This window comes from Bipolaris maydis (assembly GCF_028858645.1).
Source record: "Bipolaris maydis strain C4 unplaced genomic scaffold PSV08scaffold_5, whole genome shotgun sequence".
Lineage (NCBI taxonomy): Eukaryota > Fungi > Ascomycota > Dothideomycetes > Pleosporales > Pleosporaceae > Bipolaris > Bipolaris maydis.
Window position 1 is genome coordinate 697,530 of NW_027093861.1, and position 24,885 is coordinate 722,414.

Consider the following 24,885-nt stretch of genomic DNA (forward strand, 5'->3'; position numbering starts at 1 on the left):
TTAAACTTTAGAACGATAGATTATCACCTGACAGCCACCTCAGTAGTATGAATCATCGTAAGTCGGTTGGTTTAGGGAGTAAGTTGTTTGAGCCTTTTTGTATGTTGGATGTAAGTCAACCGATGTGGCGAGAGAACAAATGTAAGCTTTGCTGGCTTCGATATATAATCATAGTTGATGGCTGTATTTTTACCTGAGCGCAAGATCGGTATTCGTATAGTATATACACGAGATAAATATGTGGCTTCTTGAAATTGACTACCCTTGAAGTGCAAACCATTCTTCGCAGCCTTGATGTCAAGGAACTAAACCCCCCACCTCACCTGATCTCAGTAAAACCAAGGTGGGGCTGCTCCATAACGAGTGTAGTCTTTTCTGCAGATACGTGCGCTTGATCGTTATCTAGGAGCTTCCTCGAAAGCCACTCTTGGAAACTGCGTACATCAAGACTACTAGGGTGGGACGATCAAGTGAGGTAATGTCCCACAGGTGATGATGCGATGGCGTGAGGTCTGGATTTCAAGGCACGCTGAGTTCTGCAAAGGACAAGAATATAGACTTGGTTCTGGCCGTCCAAAGTGGATACAAGCATCTCTGCCGTGGCATCCTAAAGCACTAGAACCATGGTATGTCACACGTGATGGGCCAGGGGCAGGAAGCGAATAGCGCCCAATGCTCGTCCGGTTTGGTGGGTGGCGAAATGACAGCATTGCCGAGCGCCTAGCCACAGTTCCGCCACGCGCTTCAGTCGAACGAGCACTCTAGCATCCTACCCGCCAAGTGCTCCGCTGCGGCATTGCGCGCCAAGTTCTCATCTATCAATCTAGGATCCCATCATTCGTCCTCTTGTATCAACTAAAGAAGCCCAGCATCCGGACGCCCTGGACTCACGTCATACAGTCGTTGAAACACCATCACCCTTTCTTGGCTGCGCCACAGCGTACATCATACCAGATATAGCAGCACATAGCTAAAGTTCCTCGGAGCCATCGTATAGCTTGGCAGATACCTTGACAGATCATATAAAGACCCTGCTTTGCTGCCCGTGTCCGAAATGTACCTTATCGAATACATACATCGTTCGATACAGATTTCTGAAATACTTCGTGAACGATACCTACCACCATGCCTACGCACCACCCCGGAACCGCGGTCGCTCACAGCAAAGGCGAAATCGACCCCACCGACGTCCCCTGGGCACTCACAACACACTTACTCGCAATCAACCACCAACAACTTCTCCGCGTCACAAGGCACCCCTTCCTAGAGCGCGCCGCCAAGGGCTCTCTGCCCAAGTCTTTGATAGCACAGTGGCTATCAAACGACAGGCAGTACATTGAAGGCTACCTCTCCACACTCAGAAATACTCTGAGTCTGGTTCAAAGTACCCACAAGTCGACAATTGCTCCAGACGCTGAACCGGATATCGAAACACGCCTAATTAGATGGCTAGAGGCTGGCATTCAAAACGGAGAGCGGGAGATTCAGTTCTTCCAGGAAGTTGCTGAAATTTACAAGATTGATTTTCATCCCTGGCCATTACAAGAAAACCTCAAGTCAGAAGGCCTTCGTCGCTACGAGGCCCTGTTCAACGCCGTTGCATCTCAACAACCCAATCCTTTCCTCCCCTGGCTAGAGGGCGCGATCCTGCTGTGGTCAACTGAGAAGGTCTACTATGAAGCCTGGTCTTGGGCTCGCCATCAAGATACCCAGTCATCTCCTCGAGGGTACGAAAATGACATGGACGGCGGCGCCATGCGAAGAGAGTTCATCCCCAACTGGTCAAACCGCGACTTCATGATGTTTGTCGAGCAGCTTGAACGCATCATCAACGAAGGCGTGAGCATCGCAGTAAATCGCGATGATAGGAGGTGGGCAGAGGTAAAGAACAGGGCGGATCCGATATGGAGGGCTCTGCTAGATGCCGAGGAAGCTTTCTGGCCAAACGTGCCTAGCAATGAGGGCAGTCTGATTGAGCCCGGTGTCCAGCGAGGCGTAGACGGCAAGATGGACGAGAACACCTTGCGCAGTACCGGCGACGACGAAATCTTGAACCAGCATCAGGGCGTCCGAGCAGGTGACATTACCACTCTACACAGCAACCAGCACGGTGCACTAGCGACTTGAAGGGGCTTTTCTTTTCGTGCTATCCTCGTTTTAGTGAATAGGAGTTTAATATTGTTTCAAATTCATCATTGTTTCGTTTACCATGCATCATCCGTTCCTGAGTCTAACGCTCTGTGTCTATCTCTCGTCTCTGTAGTTGTTCCTATCGGTGTTACAGTGCCAAGCTTTGTGGTATCGATAACATCACGTGAGTCTTCTTGGACATATAATCAAGCCTGCCTACTTGAACTTCTTTCTCCCACCTCGCTTCCCTTGCCTCACTCCCAGGTGCTGCTTGAGCGCCTTTCCTGCCTCACTCCCAGGTGCTGCTTGAGCGCCTTTACTGCCCTTGGTGATTGAGCGACATGTACTCGACCAGAGCGAGCTACATAAAGTTGCCTTTCCCTACTCCCAGGTGCTGCTTGAGCGCCTTTCCCTGCCCCTCTCCCAGGTGCTGCCTGAGCGCCTCTGCCCTTTCCCTTGTCTCTCTCCCAGGTGCTGCCTGAGCGCCTTTCCCCCTGCCCTTGGTGATTGAGCGACATGTACTCGACTAGAGCGAGCTACATAAAGTTGCCTTTCCCAGCCTCTAGGTGCTGCTTGAGCGCCTTTCCCCTGCCCCATTCCTAGGTGCTGCTTGAGCGCCTTTCCTGCCTCTCTCCCAGGTGCTGCCTGAGCGCCTTTCCCCTACCCTTGGTGATTGAGCGACATGTACTCGACCAGAGCGAGCTACATAAAGTTGCCTTTCTCTACTGCCTCACTCCCAGGTGTTGCTTGAGCGCCTATTCACTGCCCCACTCCTAGGTGCTGCTTTAGCGCCTTCTCTACTATAGCAAGCATTATAGTAATATACTATTCTACCCTATCAGAAGGTGACCACTGGCGAATCCCCGCTGTCGTATGTTTTTGATTCTGCGATTTTTTTGGCGTAGTTTGCCCAAGTCACGTGGGCAGATGTTCAATCTTTATTTGTATGTGCAGATTGCAGCCAATAGCACGCTGTGATTCAGTAGCTGCGTTGGTAGTCATGCCACAGTTGTAACAAGTGATTTTTTTTTTACAAATTTCGTATATTGGCAGTTCTTATAAGCTTCTATGAGAAATTAATGACAACTGCGACGAAATCTTTTCCCATGAAGTGCATACTTACTAAGAGCGAACCAAGGAAAAGAAGGCTTCTCCGCAGCGGGCCGACGAAAATCCGAGGTGGTGGTCTGTGCACGAAGTAGCTTGGCCTCCGCGAAAATCCACGCGAAAAAGTTCGAGATCAGTGCTTTGCCAATTGCAACACCACCACCCACCACAATAATCGCCATGGCTCTCGTGCAGACGGATCCCGACGCGTATGTGATCAAGCCCGAGGCGGCTGCGCCTGCCATCGACACCAGCGACTGGCCGTTGCTACTCAAGAACTACAGCGACTGTATGCTGCAGCTCCCCATATAGCTACGGTTTACTCTGCTAATGCACATTTAGTGCTCGTTCGCACTTCCCATTACACTCCCATCCCCAATGGATGTGCGCCGTTGTCGCGAGACCTCAAGTCGTACATCAGCTCTGGTGTCATCAACTTAGACAAGCCTTCCAACCCATCCTCGCACGAAGTCGTGTCATGGATCAAGCGCATGCTCAGGTAGGAAAAATACCGTTATAGCTGTCGCATGCAATTTTAGCTGACACTGCCCAAAGGGTTGAGAAGACTGGTCACAGTGGTACCCTTGACCCCAAGGTCACTGGCTGTCTCATTGTCTGCATCGACCGCGCCACCCGTCTCGTCAAGTCCCAGCAGGGTGCCGGAAAGGAGTATGTGTGCGTCATCCGCCTGCACGACAAGCTTCCTGGTGGCGAGGCGCAGTTTGCGCGTGCTCTTGAGACCCTCACCGGAGCTCTTTTCCAGCGACCTCCGCTCATTTCTGCTGTCAAGCGTCAACTCCGTATTCGAACCATCCACGAGAGCAAGCTGTACGAGTTTGACAATGAGAGGCAGCTCGGCGTGTTCTGGGTGAGCTGCGAGGCCGGAACCTACATCCGTACTCTCTGCGTGCACTTGGGTCTTTTGCTCGGCGTCGGTGCCCACATGCAGGAGCTGCGCCGTGTGAGGAGTGGAGCCATGGACGAAACCAAGGACCTTGTCACTCTGCACGACGTTCTTGACGCTCAATGGCTGTACGACAACAACCGCGACGAGGCTTACCTGCGCAAGGTCATCTCTCCTCTTGAAAGCCTCTTGATGAGCTATAAGCGTGTCGTTGTTAAGGACAGCTCGGTTAACGCCATCTGCTATGGTGCTAAGCTCATGCTGCCTGGTCTGTTGCGATTCGAGAAGGGTATCGAGATCCACGAGGAGATTGTCCTCATGACCACCAAGGGTGAGGCCATTGCGCTCGCCTATGCGCAGATGTCGGCTGTCGAGATGTCCACTTGCGATCATGGTGTTGTTGCTAAGATTAAGCGTGTCATCATGGAGCGCGACCTTTACCCCAGGAGGTGGGGCATGGGCCCAGTCGCCACTGAGAAGAAGAAGATGAAGGAGGCAGGCACCCTTGATGTAAGAAGCCAACTTCTTGATCTGGAAAACTCTATGCTAACAAATGTAGAAATTCGGTCGTCCCAACGACAAGACGCCCGCCAAGTGGAATACCGAGTACAAGGACTTCAACAGGACTGATGTTGATGGCGCATCCGCACCTTTGGCTCAGACTACATCGACTTCCGACGTTCTTGCTGCTCCTCCGGTCGCACCGACTGGAGAGACTGAGGCCGAGGCCGAGGTCAACGGTGCTTCCGACGGAGAGGAGAAGAAGAGCAAGAAGCGAAAGAGCCGAGGCGATGCCGAAGAAGAGGCTGACGAGGACAAAGCTGAGCGCAAGCGCAAGAAGAAGGAAGAGAAGGCTGCAAAGAAGGCTGCAAAGAAGGAAAAGAGGAAGAGCAAGGGCGGTGATGACAGCGACTCCGACTAAACGATTAATACGTAACCCATGGACGTCCGAATAGCAACTAGCGCTCGATTGCTGTTGTTTGTGCGAGCGCTATACACGAAAATCGTATACATGTCATAGCTACTGATACTACTACTCTATCCTTGGATACCAGCTTCTTCACTGTAGCATATGGAAAAAGGCGTTTGGGAATTTGGGCATTTAGGCGTTTGGCGCGTCGAAGCTTCTGCGACAGGGGTGGTCGACTATGTGTTGAAGTGCGAACGTTCACTGCTAAATATGTTCAATCCATTGTTTCAATTAATTATGCGCAATTCTGCTGGGCCTGAATCCGTGATGCTTGCGTGACTGCTCCACACCATGCGCATCGCATGTCTAACCTAATAGTTGCTGCAAGGACACAGAGTACTCGATTTATAATTGCATGTAGCATTTGCTGGCCATTCCCGGGTCTCGATTGAAGTGCAGGATGCAGTTATCGGTGAAGATTGCTCAGCTTAGTAGTGGACTTGTATACGAATGCAGCTATTGCATTCTCAAGCGATTCTCATGTACGTGTATTTATCGGATGTCTATTTCGGCCCACTTTATCTGGCTATATATATGTACCGGACCCAATCACCAGAATCTTGAGCGAACCTACCAGTCAAGTCCACATGCAGGGGGAGATCACAGGGATCATATTGCAGTCCTACCGATGGAGTCGGGCAGGAGCTTGGGGAAAATCAGACGTGTCTATCTCATAAAAAGCAGTGTTCATGACGCCTCTATTTCTCTTTACTTTTTCAATGTGCTACGTGTTTCTTCCTGGGACACGACAAGCAGTACTGGAATGACTGTTTTCCTTTGGATTCCATCAACACAGGATTACTGATGGTGGGGCATTGGGCAAACTGCACTATGAACAGTGTGCTTGTCGTAACCCTTGAATAAACGTCATATACATCATATGCATCATGGCGCGTCGTGATTCTTCAGTTTGAGAAGTGCTGGTATACTACTAGTTGAGGTAAAAGCGTGGTGTCGTATGTGTGTAGGTCGACTTGGAAGGGGCCGCCGTCGCGCGTTACACGAGGCGCGATAAATTACTGCCCAAGATATCGGCAATTGTGCATGCTCCTAATTATTGAGACTCGAATAAGATATTCAAAGCGCATAATTTCAGACAATGGTGATTGTGATCGGGGTTTGAGTGAGATATGGCAGCGTGATTGAAGCTTCTCGAAGCTTCTCTTTGAGGTTCCGAGTTGCGCGAGAGGGCCCGACGTCACCGCTAGCGTCGATTGCCAGGTGGAGAGACGTTCGAAGCTCTTGAGCGATAAAAGCGACGACAACCTCGTCACCACAAAGTACTCCCTACCAAGAAACTAGTCGCACACCCAAAAGATTCCTTTTTCATTACTTATTGCCGGTCAATATGGTCAAGGAAACTAAACTCTACGAAGCACTAGGTACGTTTGCTCGAGCTGCCCCTCCACAGTCATACCTTGCTCGGTAGTCAACTGGGCAGCCTGATCGAGGACCGCGGGTAGACACATGAGCTTTTGCTAACATCTTGTTACAGGCATATCGGAATCAGCGACGCAAGACGAGATCAAGAAAGCATATCGGAAAGCGGCGCTGAAGTGGCACCCCGACAAGAACAAGGACAACCCGCAAGCCTCGGAGAAGTTTAAAGGTACGTCACTCACTCACCTCACCCTATAAAACTATACTAACAGCACTTCCAGAATGCTCACAGGCTTATGAGATCCTCTCTGACCCCGAGAAACGTAAGACGTACGATCAATATGGCCTAGAGTTCCTACTACGCGGCGGCGTACCACAAGAGGATGCTGGGGGCCCTGGAGGCAATCCGTTTGCAGGCGCAGGAGGCCCCGGAGGATTCCCGTTCACATCATCTGGTGGCATGCCCGGCGGCACACGAACATTCCATTTCTCGACAGGCGGCGGCGGAAACGGCTTCAACTTCTCAAATGCCGACGACATCTTTGGCGAATTCATGCGCAATAGCGCTGGTGGCGCTGGCGGCGGCGATGACTTCGATTTTGGCGGCTTTGGCATGGGCGGAATGCCTGGTGGAATGGGTGGAATGCCTGGTATGGGTGGTATGGGCGGAGGCGCCGGTGGAAAAGGCGGTAGATTCCGAGGCGGTCGACGAGCACCAGAGCCTGAAGTCACAGTCGTTGAGAAGCCACTGGCAGTCAGCTTGGAAGAGCTTTACAACGGTACCACCAAGAAGCTCAAGATCAAACGCAAGACATACGACCAAAGCACAGGCAAGCAGAGCACTCAAGATCGGATCCTCGAAGTACCAATCAAGAAGGGTTTGAAGCCGGGAAGCAAGATCAAGTTCTCAGACGTTGGCGACCAAGTCGAGGGTGGAACACAGGATTTGCATTTTATTGTTTCCGAGGTAAGCCACATTTGAATCTCCCGTTTTCCATTATGATAACACGTGCTAACAACTGGATTAGAAACCCCACGCAATGTTTACACGCGAAGGCGATGATATTAAGCATATCATTGAACTCGACCTTAAAGAAGCTCTCACGGGCTGGCGCCGAACTGTACAAACCATCGACGGTAAACAACTCAGCGTTGGCAGTGGCGGTCCTACCGGCCCCAACTGGACAGAAAGATACCCCAACTTGGGTATGCCCAAATCCAAGAAGCCAACAGAGCGCGGAGACTTCATTGTTGGTGTCAAGATCAAGTTCCCCACGAGCTTGACAAGCGCACAAAAGGAGAAGTTGAAGGAAATTCTATAGGGCAGCCGCAATGCCGGCATTCTGATTCTCGTACATCTTTTTCCTTTTCTTAATTTTGCTTTGGGATTATACAGCTCAAATTGAGCGAGGGGCGCCGGGTGGAGTTTTCACATCTTTTTCACGTCCTGGAGGAAAGCGCCCAGAGAAAATGCATACTGGTGCTGAAATGGGAGGATAAATTACGAAGTCACGCGTCTATGATAGACGAATCTATGAATTGCATTCCGATACGCACTTTTTTTTTCTGGTTGAATTTCTGAACATTCAATGTTAGGATGTGTACATTTGATTTACAATGTGACCAAGTCATACAGTATTGCTTCCGCAGATACGCGACATTGCCCAGATATGTGACGTCATATCCAGCCATCCTAGCCTTGTTTTCTGTCATAAACTGTAACTTTCTGTTGGGAAAATCCATGTCACATACGCAGCAAATAGTATGCAATTGTATTCAAATGAATATCGGAAGAGCCATTAACGCTCGAGATATAACGAAGTACCTGAAGGTGCCTGACTGCAACTGGCTTAATATCCATCTTGCAATTATTGGTAGGTTCCATGTATACAGAGCGATAACGTACACATTGGATTCTGGGTCTCCACTGGTATATTTGAGTTCTCACATGCTTACAAGTGACCCTTTTATTGAACTCAGACTGAATCTCGGTACAAATCATTTTTGTAGTGACCGCCTCCAGTGGCATGAGTTTCGCTGTGCAATGTCAACTCGGCATAGATTGCGGGCACAGAAACTCTTCGTTATTGTAGCTTGTCCAGAAATGCGGTGTGATGGTTATCGTAGGTGTGCAAGCTACACTTTGAGCACTCATCCGCGGAGGCTTCAAACTGCCGCCCGTGACACAACATGTGCTGTTGTGTAAGGATGTGTAATATCCGCAACGCACAACAATACGTTGCAATTGAGTCTTATTAGACATGGGGTATGCCAGTCTTAGTGCAGACGAATCAGCTATCCTGATTCTATGTTCAACCCATCACTCCTTGATGACATTTACATTCAAATATGCTATGCTTTCAGCAAGAACTTGCAGATGTTCTCTATCCTGGACTGAAGATCATGTGGGTTGATCCATACGAGACATTCACTCTCGCCACACAAGAGTTGTTTTCGCGTTTCCCTTGGGTCGTTTGCATGCCGCCTTTCACCGCCGGTGTGCTCCGGAACAATATGATTTGCCGAGACCTACAAACAGAGTGATACATATACAATCTGCCAAAATACCGAAATCACTCCTGACTCACACGAAAGACCAAAACACCCAAATGATGACAGATTTCGCACTGCTACCGCCACAGGAGGAGTAAGTTGATGTTTAATAGCACCTTTACATACGTACGTACTGAAGCTTTCTAGGAAGGATAATGTATGCCTCGAAGAACTGCTTGCGAAGCTACACCGGAATGTATTTGTGACACCATCCCTGGTCACTGCCATTGCAAAGCATGCTTCCTCCCTCGGTGAGAGCATTTGCAAGGACTACAATGACTTGAATAAGATCATTATTCGACACGAAGCGACAATACGGAAAAGGTGGTTGAAGAAGACTCAGGTTCAACGGCGAGATATTCTGCTCAAGGCGTGGCCGAACATGCCACAAACGCATCGCCCAGACTACACAGAAGTCAATGGTTCTCTCAACTACCATAAACTGTCAAATAACCTGAGAGAATGTTTGGGTACCGACGACAAGAAGACCCCACCATCAGCATCTAAAATATGGCCCTTCATCAACCTCGAAGATCTTACAAAACCGAAGACTTTGCTGATATTCCTCAACACACGTGGTCGGAATGTTCCATCCATGTTTACGCTTACTGAAGAGGTGTTTAGCCCATTGGCAGTAATGTCGATGTGCTCCTACGAACCCGAGCTAGATCAATACAGCCTACAAGTCTCAAACGAAACAACACCTGGACTTTACGTCAAGATGAGTCCTGTCGACAAGGCTCAAGACCCCAGCCAACCTAGCGAAAGCAAGCTCACTGAATGCCCTCGGCGTGGCATACATCACTTGTTTATTCAACACAAGATCATTGCATTCCTGGCTGTGTGCAGCAAACTGATCTTGCATGATATGGACCATGATATGCTGTACTGTAGCGCCATACAGGAGGAGCCACCGTCATCTGAACTTGAGCTACCAAGCGACTTGGGATTCACAACCTTTGCTGATACACTCATGGTTGCTCCCTATCGAAACCGAGGGTCAGTCGAGTTCCTTAGATTGCGCGCGTATTTCGACGCTCTGTGCACCAATGCAAAGGATCACATCCTAGCATTGCGCGAGGATCCATCTTATTTCGCCGATGCTTTCAAAGACATCTGTGAACATAGCTCGGGATTGATACTAGACTGCTACGGGCAGATCAGCCCGCAAGTGGACAGCAAGTGTTTTCTGATGTGCAATGCTGCCAAGTTGGTTACCAATGCGTACAGCATGTTCTTCTCCTGGAGAGAACTCTATCATATAGCGGACCTCTTATCTAAGACATCTATGCAGAACCAGCGCGGTGATTTTGCTACTTTACTGTCGGAGTTCAACTGCACCGTTCAACATGTGTCCAAACTCATATACCAGATGCTGGAGTGTGCATCGATGTCGCCTAATGTTCGCAAATACTACATTCGGGCAGGCAGTCACATAATCATGCAGCGATGGAAAATTCGATCACTCGAGGAGTTTCAGCTGATGTCATCCTTTGAGTGTTTCAATAGGGGCGAAGACAGCGAGGACGTCGAGGGCGCAGCACTGTACCTTCTCTTGGACCATGTAACCAAGATAATGCAGGAGAACAAAGCAGCAAGAGACTTAGTTTCGCCTCGTGTCTCCGAGTTGTTCGCGCAGATGTCCGTTATAGGAGAGTGCGCGATGCAGTTGTCGGTGTGGTGCGGTACGCCCCAAGGATCCAGCTTTGACCTGTCCAAGCCACATCCCCATGCCCACCGTAATGGTTTTTATGAATGGCTTGACCATTTGGACCATGGTTACATGCCAGTACACCTCATCAATCCATTCCGAGGAAAACTGGATTATCCTGCCTACAAAGCTCGCAACCCAAAAACTGTCCGAGCCATGCGCGAGGCAGAAGACAATCTCGACAAATTTTGGGCGTATGTCGATAATTCTTACAAGAGAAAGACGGGAATTTCGCAGCACGAAGTCATTCGCAAATGCATAGCCGAGGGGGGCCCGATGCAGCGTACACCAGCCTGGGAGGATCATGTGAAGTCAAAGTCAATCCAGTCAGAGCAATTGGAGAGCATATACCAGCCATTCTCTGGGTTTTCCCACAACAGAGATATGCAAATTACTGGAGCGTTTGATAGACTGGCGGTAGTAGGAGAGAAGATCAAAGCAAAGACAAAGGGAAGCCCAGAGTCTGTGATGGGTGTTGATGTACCTCAGACACACATGTGCGGCACCGATGATGAAGAGAACGTCCCGCAGGTTTTCATGTTGGACAAGCGCGCCTTAAAGGTCATGAAAACGCTATTTCATGTTCCTCAGTTTGACCATGACGATCTCCCCAAGGGAGTAAAGTGGCATGAATTCAAGCGGGCTATGGCTCACATTGGATTTGCTGTTGAGAAACTGCAGGGCTCAGCATGGCAGTTCACCCCCGGTGAATCGCTTCATGTTCGTCGTGCCATTCAGTTTCACGAGCCGCACCCAGTCAGTGACATTACGTACATTATGGCAAAGCGATTTGGAAGGAGACTTGAGAGGGTCTATGGTTGGAACAGCGCTAGTTTTCGACCCGCTTGAGTGAACAGAGTTGCCAAGGTCTGGAGCCATTGATTGATTGGAGTTTTTGAGGTTTTGAGCATTTCGGGTATGGGAAAGGATTCGGTAATGTTTAATGAAGTTTGGGGAAAGAAGAAAGGGTTCATATGATGAAGGAAGAGCGCCAACTAATCGTTGGGTAAAAGGATTGGAGTTTCCTGACTTGAACAGGGTACGTGGTATTGAGGTCCGTTGCTCTGCTAGCCTAGGTTACCCGTGGTGAGTTTGCATGTAAAATATCAAAGAAATTTCAATTCGAATCATTCTACTTCTCTCAAGTCAACCCAACCTCCCAGGATACATCAAACCCATGGATGCAACACTACTCGCATCACTCTCCAAAAAACACCTACTGGGAGCATTAAGCGCAATCGGCGAGACCCGTGCCGTAGCTTCCCTCGACAACCGCCACTCAGGCGGCACATTATGCTGCAAAACCTCCACCTCAGACACCACCCCCGCCTTCTTCTGCGCCTCGACATCCGTCCGATGAATCCCCAACTGCGGCGTCGTATCCCGCGACCCCCTCTGAATAATCCTCACAATCTGGCTCAGGACGCCAAACTCAATCTTCAGCTTAAAACTATACAGCAGCGACTTGAACGTCGTCTGAATCATGTACAAGTTGAGAAACTCCATGGTGAGCAGCGTGGCGTCGAGGAAGACCAAGAGCAGATTCATGGCAACGAGCTGCCACATCCACTTGCGCGCCTTGCCGTCGAAAATGACGAGCATGAGCTTCCGCGTTTCGCACAGGTAGACGCACGAGATGAAGATTTCCTGGAAGGTGAAAAGGACCATTTGGATCTTCTCCATGATGCTGTAGCCGCGCGTGTAGATGGCGGGGTTCTTGGCGGTGTACTGGCGCAGGTTGAGGGTTACGGTGGGGACGCAGAGACAGATGGCGGAGAGGATTATGGTCCAGAAGATTAGGCGGAGCAAGTGCAGGTTCGGTGAGATGAGATGTAGACGGGAGTAGAGGACCATTGATTGGCCGGGGACCATGAGGACCCAGCCGACGGTGAGGAGGACGTTGTAGAGATCAGCGTTGTGGCCGACGTTGTTTTGTTTCATCCATGCGCCTGGAGTTGAGAAGAAGAAAAAAAAATAAACCATGTCAGTTTACTTCTGGCTTCTTGAAGATAACTCAGATGAAGGTGACTTACCTGTTGCATAAGGCACGATACTGAGTGCATTGATGATCAAACTCCAAAAGTACAGACCAGAGTATTTTTTGAAGATACAAAAGATGAGGACTAGAAGTTCGAGCGAATTGTACCATGCAATCGCTGTAAAGGCAGTCATTGCCCGTGGAAGCACTCGGTTAGCACCGTAAATGTCGAAATTGGCTCCCGTGATGCCATTGTCGTGCGCTGTGACGTCCGTCATTTTCGCTACTACCATGTCATGGACAAACACGAGAAATGAAATGTGCAAAACGCTGTGTTACCACAGTGCATACCATATTTACATGCTATATGTTCAACATGAATTGGACGGAGTATCAAGCCATGGACGAGGTAATCCTGTGTCAGCAACGAGTTTTGTTAATAATTGGGTAGTTTGGGGGCTATGGGGCTTGATTGGCGGGCATGTGACTAGTTTTCTGCAGCAAGGTAAGACGCGAGCGTAAGTCGGACTACGCGAATAGATCGTAACGCTATACTTAGAAGCTTGGCGAGCTATTCTCCGATAGCAAGATGCGATAAGCTTTTGCCAAGCCCCATTAGAACGACCGGAAAACAGGCGTACGGTCCGGAGATGCACGTCTTCAAAGAACGCGTCATGTGCTCTGGGTTCAGCTGCCTTACTAGGGATGGCTCGAGGCATGAGACTAGTTGTGTACCTCTCCGTAGACAGTTAATGGATGTCAGTATGCACACGTTGTTCGGAAACTTCCATATTACAAGGGTTCATTCAAAAGGCCGCCATGCGATTAAGATGCCAATCTATGCCAACAGCTAAAAGATGGCCACATGCTTAATTTTAGAGCAGGTTCCACATGCATATGCCAGGAAATCGAACGCTAGAATGACAAAACGCCTTGCATGCTATGCCAGTGCATTGTCCAAAATGAACAAAGTCATTCAAAATCAAGCGTCTAGTTCTCTGCGTGACCTGTAGGGCCTTGGTCCGTGTCTGTAAGGCATTGTTAGCAAGACACGCAGAGGAAGACGCTTATCCATGGAAGTACTTACAATCCATTGTAACAAAGGCACGATCTACCTCCTTCAGCCCCTCCAGACAATACTGCAGGGTCTCTGCAATGTCATGGCATGTCCTCAACGGAGTGTTTTCTTTCATGAGTACATCGATTTCTACACAGACGCCGTCACCAGCGTGGTAGACCTTGACGCTCTTAAAACCTTGAACAAGAGGTGCAAAGCGGTACGCCATGAACATCATCTTGCGTTCTGTGCGGCTATCGGCAGCTTCTCCAGTAAGACGAGCAACGTTCTCAAGACAAGTGCATGCCCAGTCGTAGATGATGTACAGCGAAAGGCAAGCAGCACCAACAGGATCGAGCCACCAGACATTAACCTGAGCACCAATGAGGGGAAACAGCAGGGACAAGGTATTAAAGTAAACATCTGTTGGGGTTAGCCTTGAAATGCGTGCAGTATGTGTGAGGGTAACTACCTGTTTTGCAATCCTGCGCGAGTGCCTGCACTTGTGTTGTCTTGACTCTGGCGCATCCAATCCAAATTGTTCCCTTGACAACAATGGTGGATACCATTGCGAAGATGGCTGCAGGTGGGAGCATGGCTACGCTGTGGTCACCACTAGGTAGCAGCTTGTTTACTGACTCTTGAAGAATTTGGAGAAATGAAATCACCATGATAATGGAGAAGACGAGAATGCCAATGGGCTCGAAACGCTTGCGACCGATAGGAAATCTTTTCTTCAGGGCATTCAGACGCCAGCCAACCAGCTTGTTCGTAGTCCAGATGATGATTGTGCAAAGCAAGTCGAGAGCGGAGTCCACAAGAGATGCGATCAAGGATAGCGAGTTTGACCAGATGGCTGCGACGCCCTTGGCAGCGAGCAGGAGAATGTTGACCAGGACATTGATCTGGGTTATTGTAAGTTTGAAGCTAGAAGACTTGTGACTTGGAACTCACGTTAATGGCCCATTTCACGTGCTTGGCTGCCTTTCGCCGTCTCTCGCGCTCCTCTTCAGGTAGGAATGGCTCCAGATCCTCTCCGCTGAGGCCCAAGGGCCCTCTGTCTTCAGCTACACCGTCGTGATCAGTATCCCGGGGGTTCATGCTGTCGACAATGTCGTCGGCGAGTGACGTCACAACCATGTCCACCTCAGCCCAGTCGTCGATGCGTTCGTTTTGTTCCTCGTAGAATTTGCGTACTTGCTTATTCCTTATGCTTTTGAGCTAAAGCGAACATGTCAGCATCCGGCGTGGTCAGATGGAGCTGTCAACATACGCTCTCTTCGCTTTTCCTGTATACTTCAAGTGCGTCGTGGTCGATGCTATCGATCAGCTTGCGCTTCAGGCCATTTGCGTGGTTGTCCCTCAACGTCTGCTCGATGGCATCGCGGAACCGCTGCCTCGGCTTGATCTTGTTGGTAGCTCCATATCCGCTTTCCAGGTCGATACGCTGGTACTTTGTAAATTGGTCGGGGTCGCCGTAACTGTTGATGTTGCCCTTGATGTTGCCTGTGCTGAGAAGTCTGTGTCTACCTCCAACCATGACTGAATACTAGTAGCGGGTTTTAGAGTTTGCAGGGTATTCTTGATTGCAAAAGAACGGGAGGGAAGTTAAGGGTGTGGTCGAGTATGGTTGAGAAAAGAAAGCACACGAGGAGGAAGACGCGACGCGCAGTCAAACCAGGGCGGGTACACGAGGCCGGAGAGTTTAGAGGGGTGGATGCATGATAGCGTGTGAGAGCGCATCATCATCAGCAGTAGCCACACGGAAAAGGACCGTGTGCCTGCGAGAATGTGCCATGCTTGGTGGAGCTTGTGCGGGCTTGTATTCAACGCGCAGGAGGAGAAGCCATGAATGACATCATCATCCTTGGCAGGCACCAACCACAACCATCCCATCACCATCGCGCTCCACCATCCACTGGTCGGGACGGGAACTGACGTCAATCCACGTTTCGCATTCAAAATAACGCTGTCAAGGTCTCTTTCCATCGTCAACACACGATGCACTGTGCCGATTATCCGTAAGTAAGCCAGCAACCAGCCATTCGGGTCACCTTCCTCCCGCCACTCCCGCAACCCATCCATGTGTCCAGCATGTCCTCTCGTCATTGTACTAATTCTGCTAGGTAGCATACCTTCTAGACCCTGTGGCTCGCAATCTTCCGACGACCTGTCGCCTTCTTATAGCCGTGCACATGGACTTCTTGTCTCTACTGCAACTACCACATTGTGGCATCACGTGACCCTTCCAGCCAGCCAAGACGTGATAAGCCCACCGGTACTTTCATCGACTGCTTTACATAAGCAAGGCCACCACATAAGCGCCCCCCATGTTGCCCCGAGGGAGAGGCGAGGCTCACCAAATCATTTCCGTGCTTTCCGCATCGCATCACACCACATGCACATGTTATAACCCGCCCATGTGTCCTTTTGCATCGTGAGCCTCCTGCCTCCAGAACCACTCGCCATGGCACCCTCAACAGCCCAGCATCGTCGCAATGGCGATGGGAAAGTCTTGTTTCTCTATGCCGTCCTCGCTGTAATAGGCCTCTACACTATGCGCATCGTGACCTCGATGACCGAGAACCCGGTTGGCTTCATGGACATGTTCGCGTCTCGCAAGCTGCCTGATGGCACCCCTCTCAAGACAGACTACACCGGCATTAAGTTCCACGACATAGGCTTAGCTTTCTTAGTCTCCGCATTTGTATTCGGTCCCCCGCGATGGAACGAGGCCCTCTACTGGCAGCAAATCCACTTTTTGCCTCAGCTCGCACCCGTTATCGCAATTATGAATGTCGAGGCCTGTCGAAATGGGAACCGCGGTAAATGGCTAACCTAGTGAGTCGCGCACGGGACAGGCAGTATTCAACCGGCTGGATATCGCAGGACACCACTGTCCTGTTACTAACAATTCACAGTACTGCCATCTGGGCAATCCTATACCAAAATATCGGGGGCTCTTTCTTCATCACCATTTGGTGGATGTTGTTCCATTACCAAACAAGTCCCAGGTCTTACTACCAAACCGGGCGCACGGTACCGCTGCCATATGCTCGAGTCATATTACCAGCAATCGTATTTCTGTACATCATTCCCACTATTGCCATTTGGTACCCCGCAGACAAAGACATCACCACACTACAATCCGTCTTGGCGTTCTGGCAATGGACCCCCGTACTAGTCAATGTCCCGCTCTGGCTCGTCTCCCTTACCAGCTCACTGAACACAACCAACCAAAAGAAAAACGCCGACGTCTTTCATCTGAGGATCATGTACGCGGTTATGTTCTTCTTCTCGGTGGCAGTGCACTGGTATAGCATTTACGGAATCTCCGTCTCCGAACATCCCGATGCAACTTACGCTCGCGTCTTCATCCCTAGTACGTACACCTGGAGCAAGGATATTCCGTGGGGCTTGCTGTGGGTCTTCCAATGGGATTGGATCGTTATGGGCATCATGTATATTATCCCTTCCTGGATCGCAGCGTGCGACGTCCAGCGGATGAAGAAGGGCGAAGCCTCGCTAGAAAACGTCTTTGAAAGCTTTCTTGTGATCATGACGATTGCCATTGGTGGTGGTCCAGGGGCTGCCCTCTCAGCAGTTTGGTTCTGGAGGGAGGGCAATCTGGCCGCGATTGAGGATGCATCGGCAGTGAAGAAGGGGCAGTGAGTGGATAGTATGGTGAAATCTCACGCGGCTGAAGGGTCGATAAGACCGTTGGTGGATTTGGAGATAGAAGACCTTGAAAAGTCACCCAGAGTCATCTCATAGTATTTGAATCATTTTAAAATCCCTCTCACTCTGGGACAGACACTGCTCATGCTCTTTCTAGAATCGGCGCAAAATCATCTCTGACATCCTCCAGCAACGGCGACTTCAGTACATTCTCCCAATCATCCTGCAACACATTCTCCAACACACCAACCCCAATATCCACCAGCTTCTGTGTACTAGCTGCATCTGCCCATTCGACACGGGTAGGCCAGAAGGCCACATGCACTGCCCAATGCACCACCATTCTCCGCACCCACATTTTCCCCAACGCCTCACCATCCTTCCTCTCAGCAACGTATGTACGCAAAAACGCCGCAAGCAAGCCTCTCCCGCCTCGAAACCGATCGAGCAAAAACGCCTCTGCAGCGAATTGCCCAACATCCGTTGCGCTGGTCCCCCTGCGCACCATTTCCCAATCCACAACCGTGAGACTGGCGGGTTGAGCCTCGGTCATACGTACGAGCACGTTGCCGGGCCAGAAGTCGCCGTGACACACGCACTCATCATCTGTGGCGAGTAGACTGCCAAAGTCCTCGTTGATCCGGTGCGCGAGCTGAGTGTCGTGGCCGAATTGCTCGAGGGCGAGGTGCAGGTTGCGGTAGGAGTGGCGGTATATGGCGACTCCGATGGGACTGTTTCTTGCATTGCTATCTTGGTCTTCGAGCGTGAGAGAGGTGTTGGGAGAGGAAGTGTGCAGTGCTGCGAGCCAGGTTGCTAGGTGCTGGCCGATTTGTGAGGGGTTGAGGTCTAGGTCTGTGTATGCGTCTTTGAGGTTGCGGGCTCCGCCGTCTTCGATTTCGAGAAGCTTGTTCTCCTTGTTGTAGCTTAGGAGTTGGACGGCGTGTACAGTTGTGCTTGGTGGGTTGTTAAAGAAAGGCTTGCTTTTGGAGGCGAGTTGTGTGAGGATGTTGGCTTCGTAGTCCATTCGAGTGGGGTCAAAGGCAAAGTTCTTGTTGCTGTGGAGGTATGGTGCAGCGTGCTTGAAGATGCTTGTGGATCCGTCCTCCTTTGTACACCGGTAGACGTAGTTTGCGGTGCCGCCTGACAGTAACTTTACGTTGGTGTGTCCTGACTGGGTTGCAGAAAGGAAGTCGCTGAGTCCTTTCTCCGTTGTGAGACCGTATGGGGATGCCATGTTGTTGTCAATTTTGAAAGAATCGTAATTCTTCTAGGTCTTTTAGAAGCAATTCTGCTTGGTGGCAAGTAATCTTCCTTTCTGTGCTGGAGTGATACGGGGAGTCTTATAAAATAGTGAATAAATCCTGTGATGAATTATTGATCTTTCACCCAGCTACATGCCTGTCGGCCTCATGTACAATGCTCAGGATGCAATCAGTATGATTACACATGAGTCATTTGCCAAGGTGCGCTGGATCATCAGCGTTCGCAGGTATTCAGTAGGAACTCACGTAGGTGGGGCAGCTCGTCCCAAACTAGATTAGCTCCATCTGATCTTAGAGCACGTATTCATCGTATGTACTAGCATGATTTCTCCCATAAATATGGACTAGCCATGACAAAAAGAGCAAATGCAAAGCTCTGAAAACCCTGTGGGATCTCAACCCAAGCATACACTTCATTTCCTTCTCATTGCAGCGAGTAACATGCGCGCATGTGTTGGATATCCCGTTCTTGGCTGACCGGTTTATTGCATGTCACACAAGCCTCAGCCTTGCCATGTAGTGGTTCACGCCTCACTCAGAGTGCCGGCTTATAAGTAACCTCGCACAGCCTTTTCATCCCATCAATCTAACTCCACTCATTAAGATGACCCATTTTGCAGTTTTAGTGCCAAAATGACTACCTCCAGCGATGAGCTAGTTGGAAAGCTCAGTGCTATGACTATTGTGGGAGATGAAGACCAGGAACGTGTTGACGTAAATGCTCGCCGGGCAATTGGCTGCAATAATACACCAGAGGAAGATTGCCAGAATTCTATTCAACCTACCAACGTAGTTAGCTCTGATGCCCAGACTGAAACTGAGTCTAGTGAGTTCAGGTATTTCATGGGTTAATTTATCTCTGAGAGGCCCTTTCTTTAGGAGACGTCAGAGAAGATGAAGGAGAGCATGTGCATAGTTTCAAGTGGTTTACTGACAATCCCAGAACGAATAGATTTCTTGATTGACACACTCGGAACGAACGAATTTTCCATCAATAAACCCGCAATCCGCTGCTTGCTTATACATTTTGAAAGAGATATCAGAGACATAATTCGAAGATTTATTCATGAACCTTCAACTGGGGATTTCATATGGAAGACCATGGAGGAATGTTACAATGAAGCTGTCAGCCCATCCGGTACTCTAAACGCTCATGGTTTTTTCGACTATTTAAAGGATTCTCCGTGCATACGAAGTATGGATTCTGATTTCGAGAGTCAAGATCATGCTGGGAATTTCAAAGGAGAACGATCATGGGCAGACTTTTGGGTCACAGTGTTAGACTGCTCGCATGGAGGACCTACACTGTTTTGTCCCCGAAACAGTAGCGATACCAACCTCGGAAGCTCAGACGATATCCCGAGGTACCTATTCCGAGTCTTCGATGAAAAAAGCTCCGGCATAAACAGCGAACAAATTTTTGAATCTTCAGGAAGGAACAGATACAATACCGAAAAAGGTCCTAATGCCGATCTTGTGAGTTTGCCGCACTCAACAGCAACAGATTTGATATTCTACCATTTGAAATCCAAGAACGGTGAAAAAGACATGGACGACAATCTGGTATCTTGGACGAGCTCACTGCTTTTTGCTATACAATATGCAGTATGCATACGTTACCTCCGAACACGTGGTAACAATATCAAAATATGCATGGTGGATACGCACAAGTTCCCTCAAGGGCAATTGTACGAGACATCCAGTTGATCGAAAAATATCTTCCCACGGTTGAAAACTCGGGCAACGAAATTGAAGATTTCTTTTTATTTCGCCTCAGAGATGAGAGGTACTACAATGGCGAGTACTTGTCGCAAGGTCTTCTGAATCATGCAGGTAGATCTTGTGTGGTCAATTTCACACAACTGGAAAGCGCCGGTCTCTACCGGCTGTATCCCGAATTCCAAGACGTAAAAAGTAAATCCCAATGGGCGGACCGAGTGCTCGATCTACGTAAAAAATGGTCTCTGCAGCGAACAACAACCAACGAGGAAATTTCAGATGCGCTCAAAATTGCAAAGGAATGCTTTGACGCAAGCGACATAGCTTACGTATTGTTAGGGTTTAGGAATCGTAAACTATCATGTGAGTAGCATCATCAGTACATCTTCTTGGCTTTTCCCTGAAAAAGAATCCAACCTAACAAGCAAAGACAAAATCAAGCTTACCAAAAATCCGGCTCCATCGTGGGCCGACAAGCCGGTTGAAGTCAATCGGTATTGGCAGGCACTAGAGATATTGAAGCATTTAAGAAAAAATTTGGGGCATGATGCAGGGATTCGAGACATCTACAGGGTTACACAGTAGTATCCGGATCATCAGCCGATTACAGAAATAGTGTGCTCAGATAAATGAATCATTGAGTCTTTTGTCCCCAAACTGTCTCCTATCTAGTTTTTTTTGTATTGATTTCGATTTTGATAGATAGCCCTGAGTAAGTAGGACATGAAAAGAAATCCTTATGAAACTCTTTCTACCAACCTTCAATCTGCAATGGAGCCTCAAACATGGTAGAGCAGAAAAAGATTTAAAATACTCAGAAACTTATTGTCAAAAGGTCTGTTCAAAAGATGTTCATTATGAGAATGATTTCTATACAGTACTCCATGTTATGGGCTGGGCCTTTCAGGATACTGTTAGGAGCCAAAGGCTATTGTATTACTTAGGTCTACATGAAGTAGCGAAGGTCTAGTATCTACTTATAGTGTCCGTTCTCTTACTAAGATGAAGTAGGGTAGGTATATAACCTACCCCATTATTCGAATCAGCAACCGCGCGCGCCCATTTTCAGCTCCACCCATCGAAACCGTCACGCCCGCCCATCGATATCGTCACGCAGCGTCCACACGAGCGACAAGCCTGCGACGCCTTCCTCGTCCCCGGCCGTAAACACCCAGCTCTCTACCAAAGAACCACAGGATCAAACCTATCTACGCCTTGCTCTCTTCACTCCACAACCTATCGAAAAACTCCCTCTACTTAATCGTTAGTTCTCTAGCGTTAATAGCCTCGTTAATAAGGTCGATATTAGCACTAAGCTAACGGCGAGTATCCTCTAATAGTCCTAATCCGCGTTCGACTATAATACGCGTGCCTGCTAAGTAGATCGCGTAAGCGTCGACGTTATCCACATACGCGTACTTATCCACGATATAAATGCTAGTCAGATCTATAGGTATAGCAGAGTCTACTAGCCGAAGAATACGCAGCTCGTATAGCCTATCTAGTATCTAGCGGCTAAGATCGTTTTCAACGTTGCGAGATAGCTAGCGAAAGAAAGCTAGTATAGACTTTAGAGCTGCGGTAGTGATCTTAATCTATCGTTGGTGTCGTAAATTCAGCTCGTCGCGGGGAAATACTAGCGACAGCGGACACGAAACGAAGCTCGACATGGTAGTGATGGGAGATCGAGTTCTGATGGATTCGTGCCTTTGATGAGATAAGGCGATATAGCGAATATATAGGCACAGGAGCGCTTTGCGCAATATGTTCTTATTACAACCATAGTTCATTGTCTCATCGCAACCGCAGTTCGCTATTCTACTGCCTTCGTCGCAACCGTAGTTCGCTATGCTGCTACCTTCGTCGTAACCGCATTTTGGTTATCGTACCTAATAGGGATTTGTCTATTTAGCATATACCCATTGAGAGGCTTTAGTAGTAATACTCGCCCCACGGAGCCTAGTTCTACCGAACTAGGCCCTACCCAGCTCAACGTCAACTTTGCCAACCTATGCGATTTGTATCGTAAATTAGCCGCGAAAACACGCAAAACATTATATATTTACTATAGCTACTAAGTGGGAGGCATCTCCCAGTGTATAAAACGCATTACTAGTGCCTATTAACTTAGTGTTGAGGCCTCTGCAGAGGTAGGTGTTAGCTGCTAAGTAGCATCTTAGAGGCGCCGTCTCGTCTCCCTTACAGCCTTACGTACAGCCTTTTACTTAGTAATTTTAGCTTTTTAAGACACGGCCTCTCGCGCACCTCTAGCTATAACTACACCTCCTTTCTAAATTGTTAATCGCGAGTTATCCTAGCGCTAAGCCCTCTTATTTATCTCATTAATCAGACGCGCCCCTATTGGACTAGCGTTTCGCTTAAACTCCTCCACCAATTAGAGATTGATTACATAAAAGGGTACGCGTCTAACAGCAGAGCGTCTAAGGAAAAATAGTTCCTCGTTTAGTAGTACTCGAACGCCAAAACCTAAAGTTGCCTTACGTTTCTATTAAGATCTTAACACTACTATTAGTTATAGACTTAGTGTAGATTTACATAAAAGAGTATATCTTTCTTATTTACGTTATATATATCTTATCTACCTATCTCGCTGCGTTGCATATAAAGTGTCCTCACGAAAAGTAGGGGCATTACTACTTTTTATAATAACTACGCTATAAGTGCCTTTAATCTCTTTTACTCTAACACTACGTGCTAGAAAACTCTTATAAACTCCTAATCTAATCACTAGCCTCTTATAGTACTTAATATATCTAGTTTAGTAGAAGAGTTAGATAGTAGACTTAATAGGTTAACGCTAGGGGCTGCGAGGACGCTATAGGCGAGGACGCTGCGGGCTGCGAGAACGCGTTTATAATAGCTAGGTATATTAATACTAGGTAGAAAAGATGCGCAAGAGCTTATAGATTTAAATCTAATAATTATTAGTAATAGAACACGTTGTTATAGGTAACAAGTACTAGGTTAAAGGTGCTATAGTTAGTTGCTAATAAACTTCGTCTGAGAACTACTAAACGAGGAACTAAACTTCCTTAGACTCTCTAGCGGTAGAAGCCTTTCTCCCTCTTTAATTAGCTTAGGAGTTTAGCGTGGCGCTACCTGTTAGCGCGTCGCCTATCGCTAGAGTGTCTAACTAGTAAGATAACCTCTTATAGGTAGTAGCTATAGTCTTAGTAAGCTTATAAGTCGCGAGATTGTAGTTTAAACCTAGTATAATAGACGCTCTAGTAAGTCGCGCAGCCTAATTACTTAGTATATACTTAGTATAGTTATAAAGCTCTTACGTTTTACAAGCGTACGTAATAAAGAAGCGAGGAGTTATAGGCGTAGGCGTCTTAGAGGCTTAAAAGAGATAGCTTATCTCCTTAGATATTAATACCCTCTATAGGCGCGCAAGCTTATATAATACTCTTTTAAGATTCTATAGCTAGATACCTACTAATTTAAAAGCTTTTTAAATAGTACTAGACTTAAATATATATCTTCTAACGCTATTAATTACGTATAGAAACTTAAGCTTATTAAAATTAGTATAGCTCTTATAAGTAGCTCTCTTAATAACGCCTCTATAGTACTTCTTATATACTTAAAAAATACTAATATTAAAAGGCTATAAGTTATAAGAGGTATAAGATAGAAGTAAGAAAAGTACTATATTATTATTATTATAAAAATTAATTAGCTTCTTTATACTATAGGATCTAAATCTATTAAAAATTAATAGCCTCTAGGTGCCTATTTAATAGCGACGACTATAGGCGTTAAAGTATTAAATTTACTTAAGAGAGAGCTTATTATTATTATACGCTATCTCTAAAACACCTACTATATAGTTATTAAGTAACTTTATATTAGTATACTATTTTAAGAAGTACACTTTACTCTTAAGAATAATAAATAGTACTAGAACTAAGCTATTAATAGTAATAGTCTTAATAACTATAATAGTCTCGCGATTTATATTAGATAGTAACTATATAGCGTTATTATTAATAGCTATTATTATAATATATTACTAACCTCTAACGCCTATATAGATGCCTATCTTATCTATATTATATAGATCTCTAGGCTATATAGCGTACTTATTAATTACGCGCTTTAGAGTAGTAAAGTGCCTTTTATAGACCTCTACTATATTAGCTACTAAGTGTTTTATTTTCTACTTTTTCTATTTCTTATAGTAGTAGTCTAGGTTATGCGCTAGCTATTATAAGATCTAGTTTTTACCTATAAGTAGTGCCTTACTATCTAAGTACTTAAGATTAAGAATCTACTACGTAGTAGAAATTAGCTATAGTATAAGAGGAGGTATATATAACGTATTATAGCGAGTAATATAGGCCTTTAAGGCATCCTCCTATTACTAATTAAGCCTTTAATTTAGTATAGCGCAATCTATTTTTAATACGTAG

General features: G+C 47.6%; 9 protein-coding genes across 9 annotated transcripts; 6 read left to right on the forward strand and 3 right to left on the reverse strand.

The window, feature by feature from the left end:
* Nucleotides 1-947: 947 nt before the first annotated feature.
* On the forward strand, nucleotides 948-2,207 carry PSV08DRAFT_286738 (uncharacterized protein). Its single transcript, XM_014221069.1, has one exon. It carries the CDS (start codon nucleotides 1,126-1,128, stop codon nucleotides 2,125-2,127), a length of 1,002 nt encoding a protein of 333 aa, XP_014076544.1. The 5' UTR covers nucleotides 948-1,125; the 3' UTR covers nucleotides 2,128-2,207.
* Nucleotides 2,208-3,372: 1,165 nt separating this feature from the next.
* Nucleotides 3,373-5,344, forward strand: PSV08DRAFT_286748 (pseudouridine synthase). The gene is made up of 4 exons (XM_014221070.2): nucleotides 3,373-3,526; nucleotides 3,580-3,736; nucleotides 3,793-4,651; nucleotides 4,701-5,344. The coding sequence occupies exons 1-4, from the start codon at nucleotides 3,418-3,420 to the stop codon at nucleotides 5,061-5,063; spliced, it is 1,488 nt and encodes a 495-aa protein (XP_014076545.1). The 5' UTR covers nucleotides 3,373-3,417; the 3' UTR covers nucleotides 5,064-5,344.
* A 1,055-nt stretch (nucleotides 5,345-6,399) lies between these two features.
* PSV08DRAFT_286757 (uncharacterized protein) lies at nucleotides 6,400-8,041 on the forward strand. The gene is made up of 4 exons (XM_014221071.2): nucleotides 6,400-6,493; nucleotides 6,607-6,720; nucleotides 6,773-7,458; nucleotides 7,520-8,041. The coding sequence occupies exons 1-4, from the start codon at nucleotides 6,460-6,462 to the stop codon at nucleotides 7,811-7,813; spliced, it is 1,128 nt and encodes a 375-aa protein (XP_014076546.1). The 5' UTR covers nucleotides 6,400-6,459; the 3' UTR covers nucleotides 7,814-8,041.
* Nucleotides 8,042-8,840: 799 nt separating this feature from the next.
* On the forward strand, nucleotides 8,841-11,604 carry PSV08DRAFT_370062 (uncharacterized protein; the record flags this gene model as incomplete). The annotated part of the gene is made up of 5 exons (XM_014221072.2): nucleotides 8,841-8,988; nucleotides 9,215-9,729; nucleotides 9,868-10,162; nucleotides 10,217-10,949; nucleotides 11,136-11,604. The coding sequence occupies 5 exons, from the start codon at nucleotides 8,841-8,843 to the stop codon at nucleotides 11,602-11,604; spliced, it is 2,160 nt and encodes a 719-aa protein (XP_014076547.2).
* Nucleotides 11,605-11,861: 257 nt separating this feature from the next.
* PSV08DRAFT_400827 (uncharacterized protein) lies at nucleotides 11,862-13,011 on the reverse strand (the record flags this gene model as incomplete). Its single annotated transcript, XM_066093604.1, has 2 exons — nucleotides 11,862-12,704; nucleotides 12,789-13,011. The coding sequence occupies 2 exons, from the start codon at nucleotides 13,009-13,011 to the stop codon at nucleotides 11,902-11,904; spliced, it is 1,026 nt and encodes a 341-aa protein (XP_065949305.1). The 3' UTR covers nucleotides 11,862-11,901.
* A 712-nt stretch (nucleotides 13,012-13,723) lies between these two features.
* PSV08DRAFT_220497 (uncharacterized protein) lies at nucleotides 13,724-15,583 on the reverse strand (the record flags this gene model as incomplete). The annotated part of the gene is made up of 5 exons (XM_014221074.1): nucleotides 15,064-15,583; nucleotides 14,745-15,011; nucleotides 14,263-14,695; nucleotides 13,821-14,213; nucleotides 13,724-13,761 (listed from the first exon to the last, which is right to left on the reverse strand). Exons 1-5 carry the CDS (start codon nucleotides 15,328-15,330, stop codon nucleotides 13,724-13,726), a joined length of 1,398 nt encoding a protein of 465 aa, XP_014076549.1. The 5' UTR covers nucleotides 15,331-15,583.
* A 595-nt stretch (nucleotides 15,584-16,178) lies between these two features.
* PSV08DRAFT_286789 (uncharacterized protein) lies at nucleotides 16,179-17,590 on the forward strand. The gene is made up of 2 exons (XM_014221075.2): nucleotides 16,179-16,631; nucleotides 16,712-17,590. The coding sequence occupies exons 1-2, from the start codon at nucleotides 16,258-16,260 to the stop codon at nucleotides 17,460-17,462; spliced, it is 1,125 nt and encodes a 374-aa protein (XP_014076550.1). The 5' UTR covers nucleotides 16,179-16,257; the 3' UTR covers nucleotides 17,463-17,590.
* PSV08DRAFT_388178 (kinase-like domain-containing protein) lies at nucleotides 17,537-18,702 on the reverse strand (the record flags this gene model as incomplete). The annotated part of the gene is made up of 1 exon (XM_014221076.2): nucleotides 17,537-18,702. One exon carries the CDS (start codon nucleotides 18,700-18,702, stop codon nucleotides 17,611-17,613), a length of 1,092 nt encoding a protein of 363 aa, XP_014076551.1. The 3' UTR covers nucleotides 17,537-17,610.
* Nucleotides 18,703-19,339: 637 nt separating this feature from the next.
* On the forward strand, nucleotides 19,340-20,437 carry PSV08DRAFT_388180 (uncharacterized protein; the record flags this gene model as incomplete). Its single annotated transcript, XM_066093486.1, has 2 exons — nucleotides 19,340-19,556; nucleotides 19,674-20,437. Exons 1-2 carry the CDS (start codon nucleotides 19,364-19,366, stop codon nucleotides 20,435-20,437), a joined length of 957 nt encoding a protein of 318 aa, XP_065949306.1. The 5' UTR covers nucleotides 19,340-19,363.
* Between the last annotated feature and the right edge of the window lie 4,448 nt (nucleotides 20,438-24,885).

Coding starts and splice junctions, on each gene's coding strand:
- PSV08DRAFT_286757 (XM_014221071.2), top strand. CDS start 6,460: ATGGTCAAGGAAACTAAACTCTACGAAGCACTAG. Junction 6,494..6,606: donor TAAACTCTACGAAGCACTAG/GTACGTTTGCTC, acceptor ATCTTGTTACAG/GCATATCGGAATCAGCGACG. Junction 7,459..7,519: donor TGCATTTTATTGTTTCCGAG/GTAAGCCACATT, acceptor CAACTGGATTAG/AAACCCCACGCAATGTTTAC.
- PSV08DRAFT_286738 (XM_014221069.1), top strand. CDS start 1,126: ATGCCTACGCACCACCCCGGAACCGCGGTCGCTCACAGCAAAGGCGAA.
- PSV08DRAFT_286789 (XM_014221075.2), top strand. CDS start 16,258: ATGGCACCCTCAACAGCCCAGCATCGTCGCAATGGCGATGGGAAAGTC. Junction 16,632..16,711: donor CGCGGTAAATGGCTAACCTA/GTGAGTCGCGCA, acceptor AACAATTCACAG/TACTGCCATCTGGGCAATCC.
- PSV08DRAFT_286748 (XM_014221070.2), top strand. CDS start 3,418: ATGGCTCTCGTGCAGACGGATCCCGACGCGTATGTGATCAAGCCCGAG. Junction 3,527..3,579: donor ACTCAAGAACTACAGCGACT/GTATGCTGCAGC, acceptor ATGCACATTTAG/TGCTCGTTCGCACTTCCCAT. Junction 4,652..4,700: donor AGGAGGCAGGCACCCTTGAT/GTAAGAAGCCAA, acceptor TAACAAATGTAG/AAATTCGGTCGTCCCAACGA.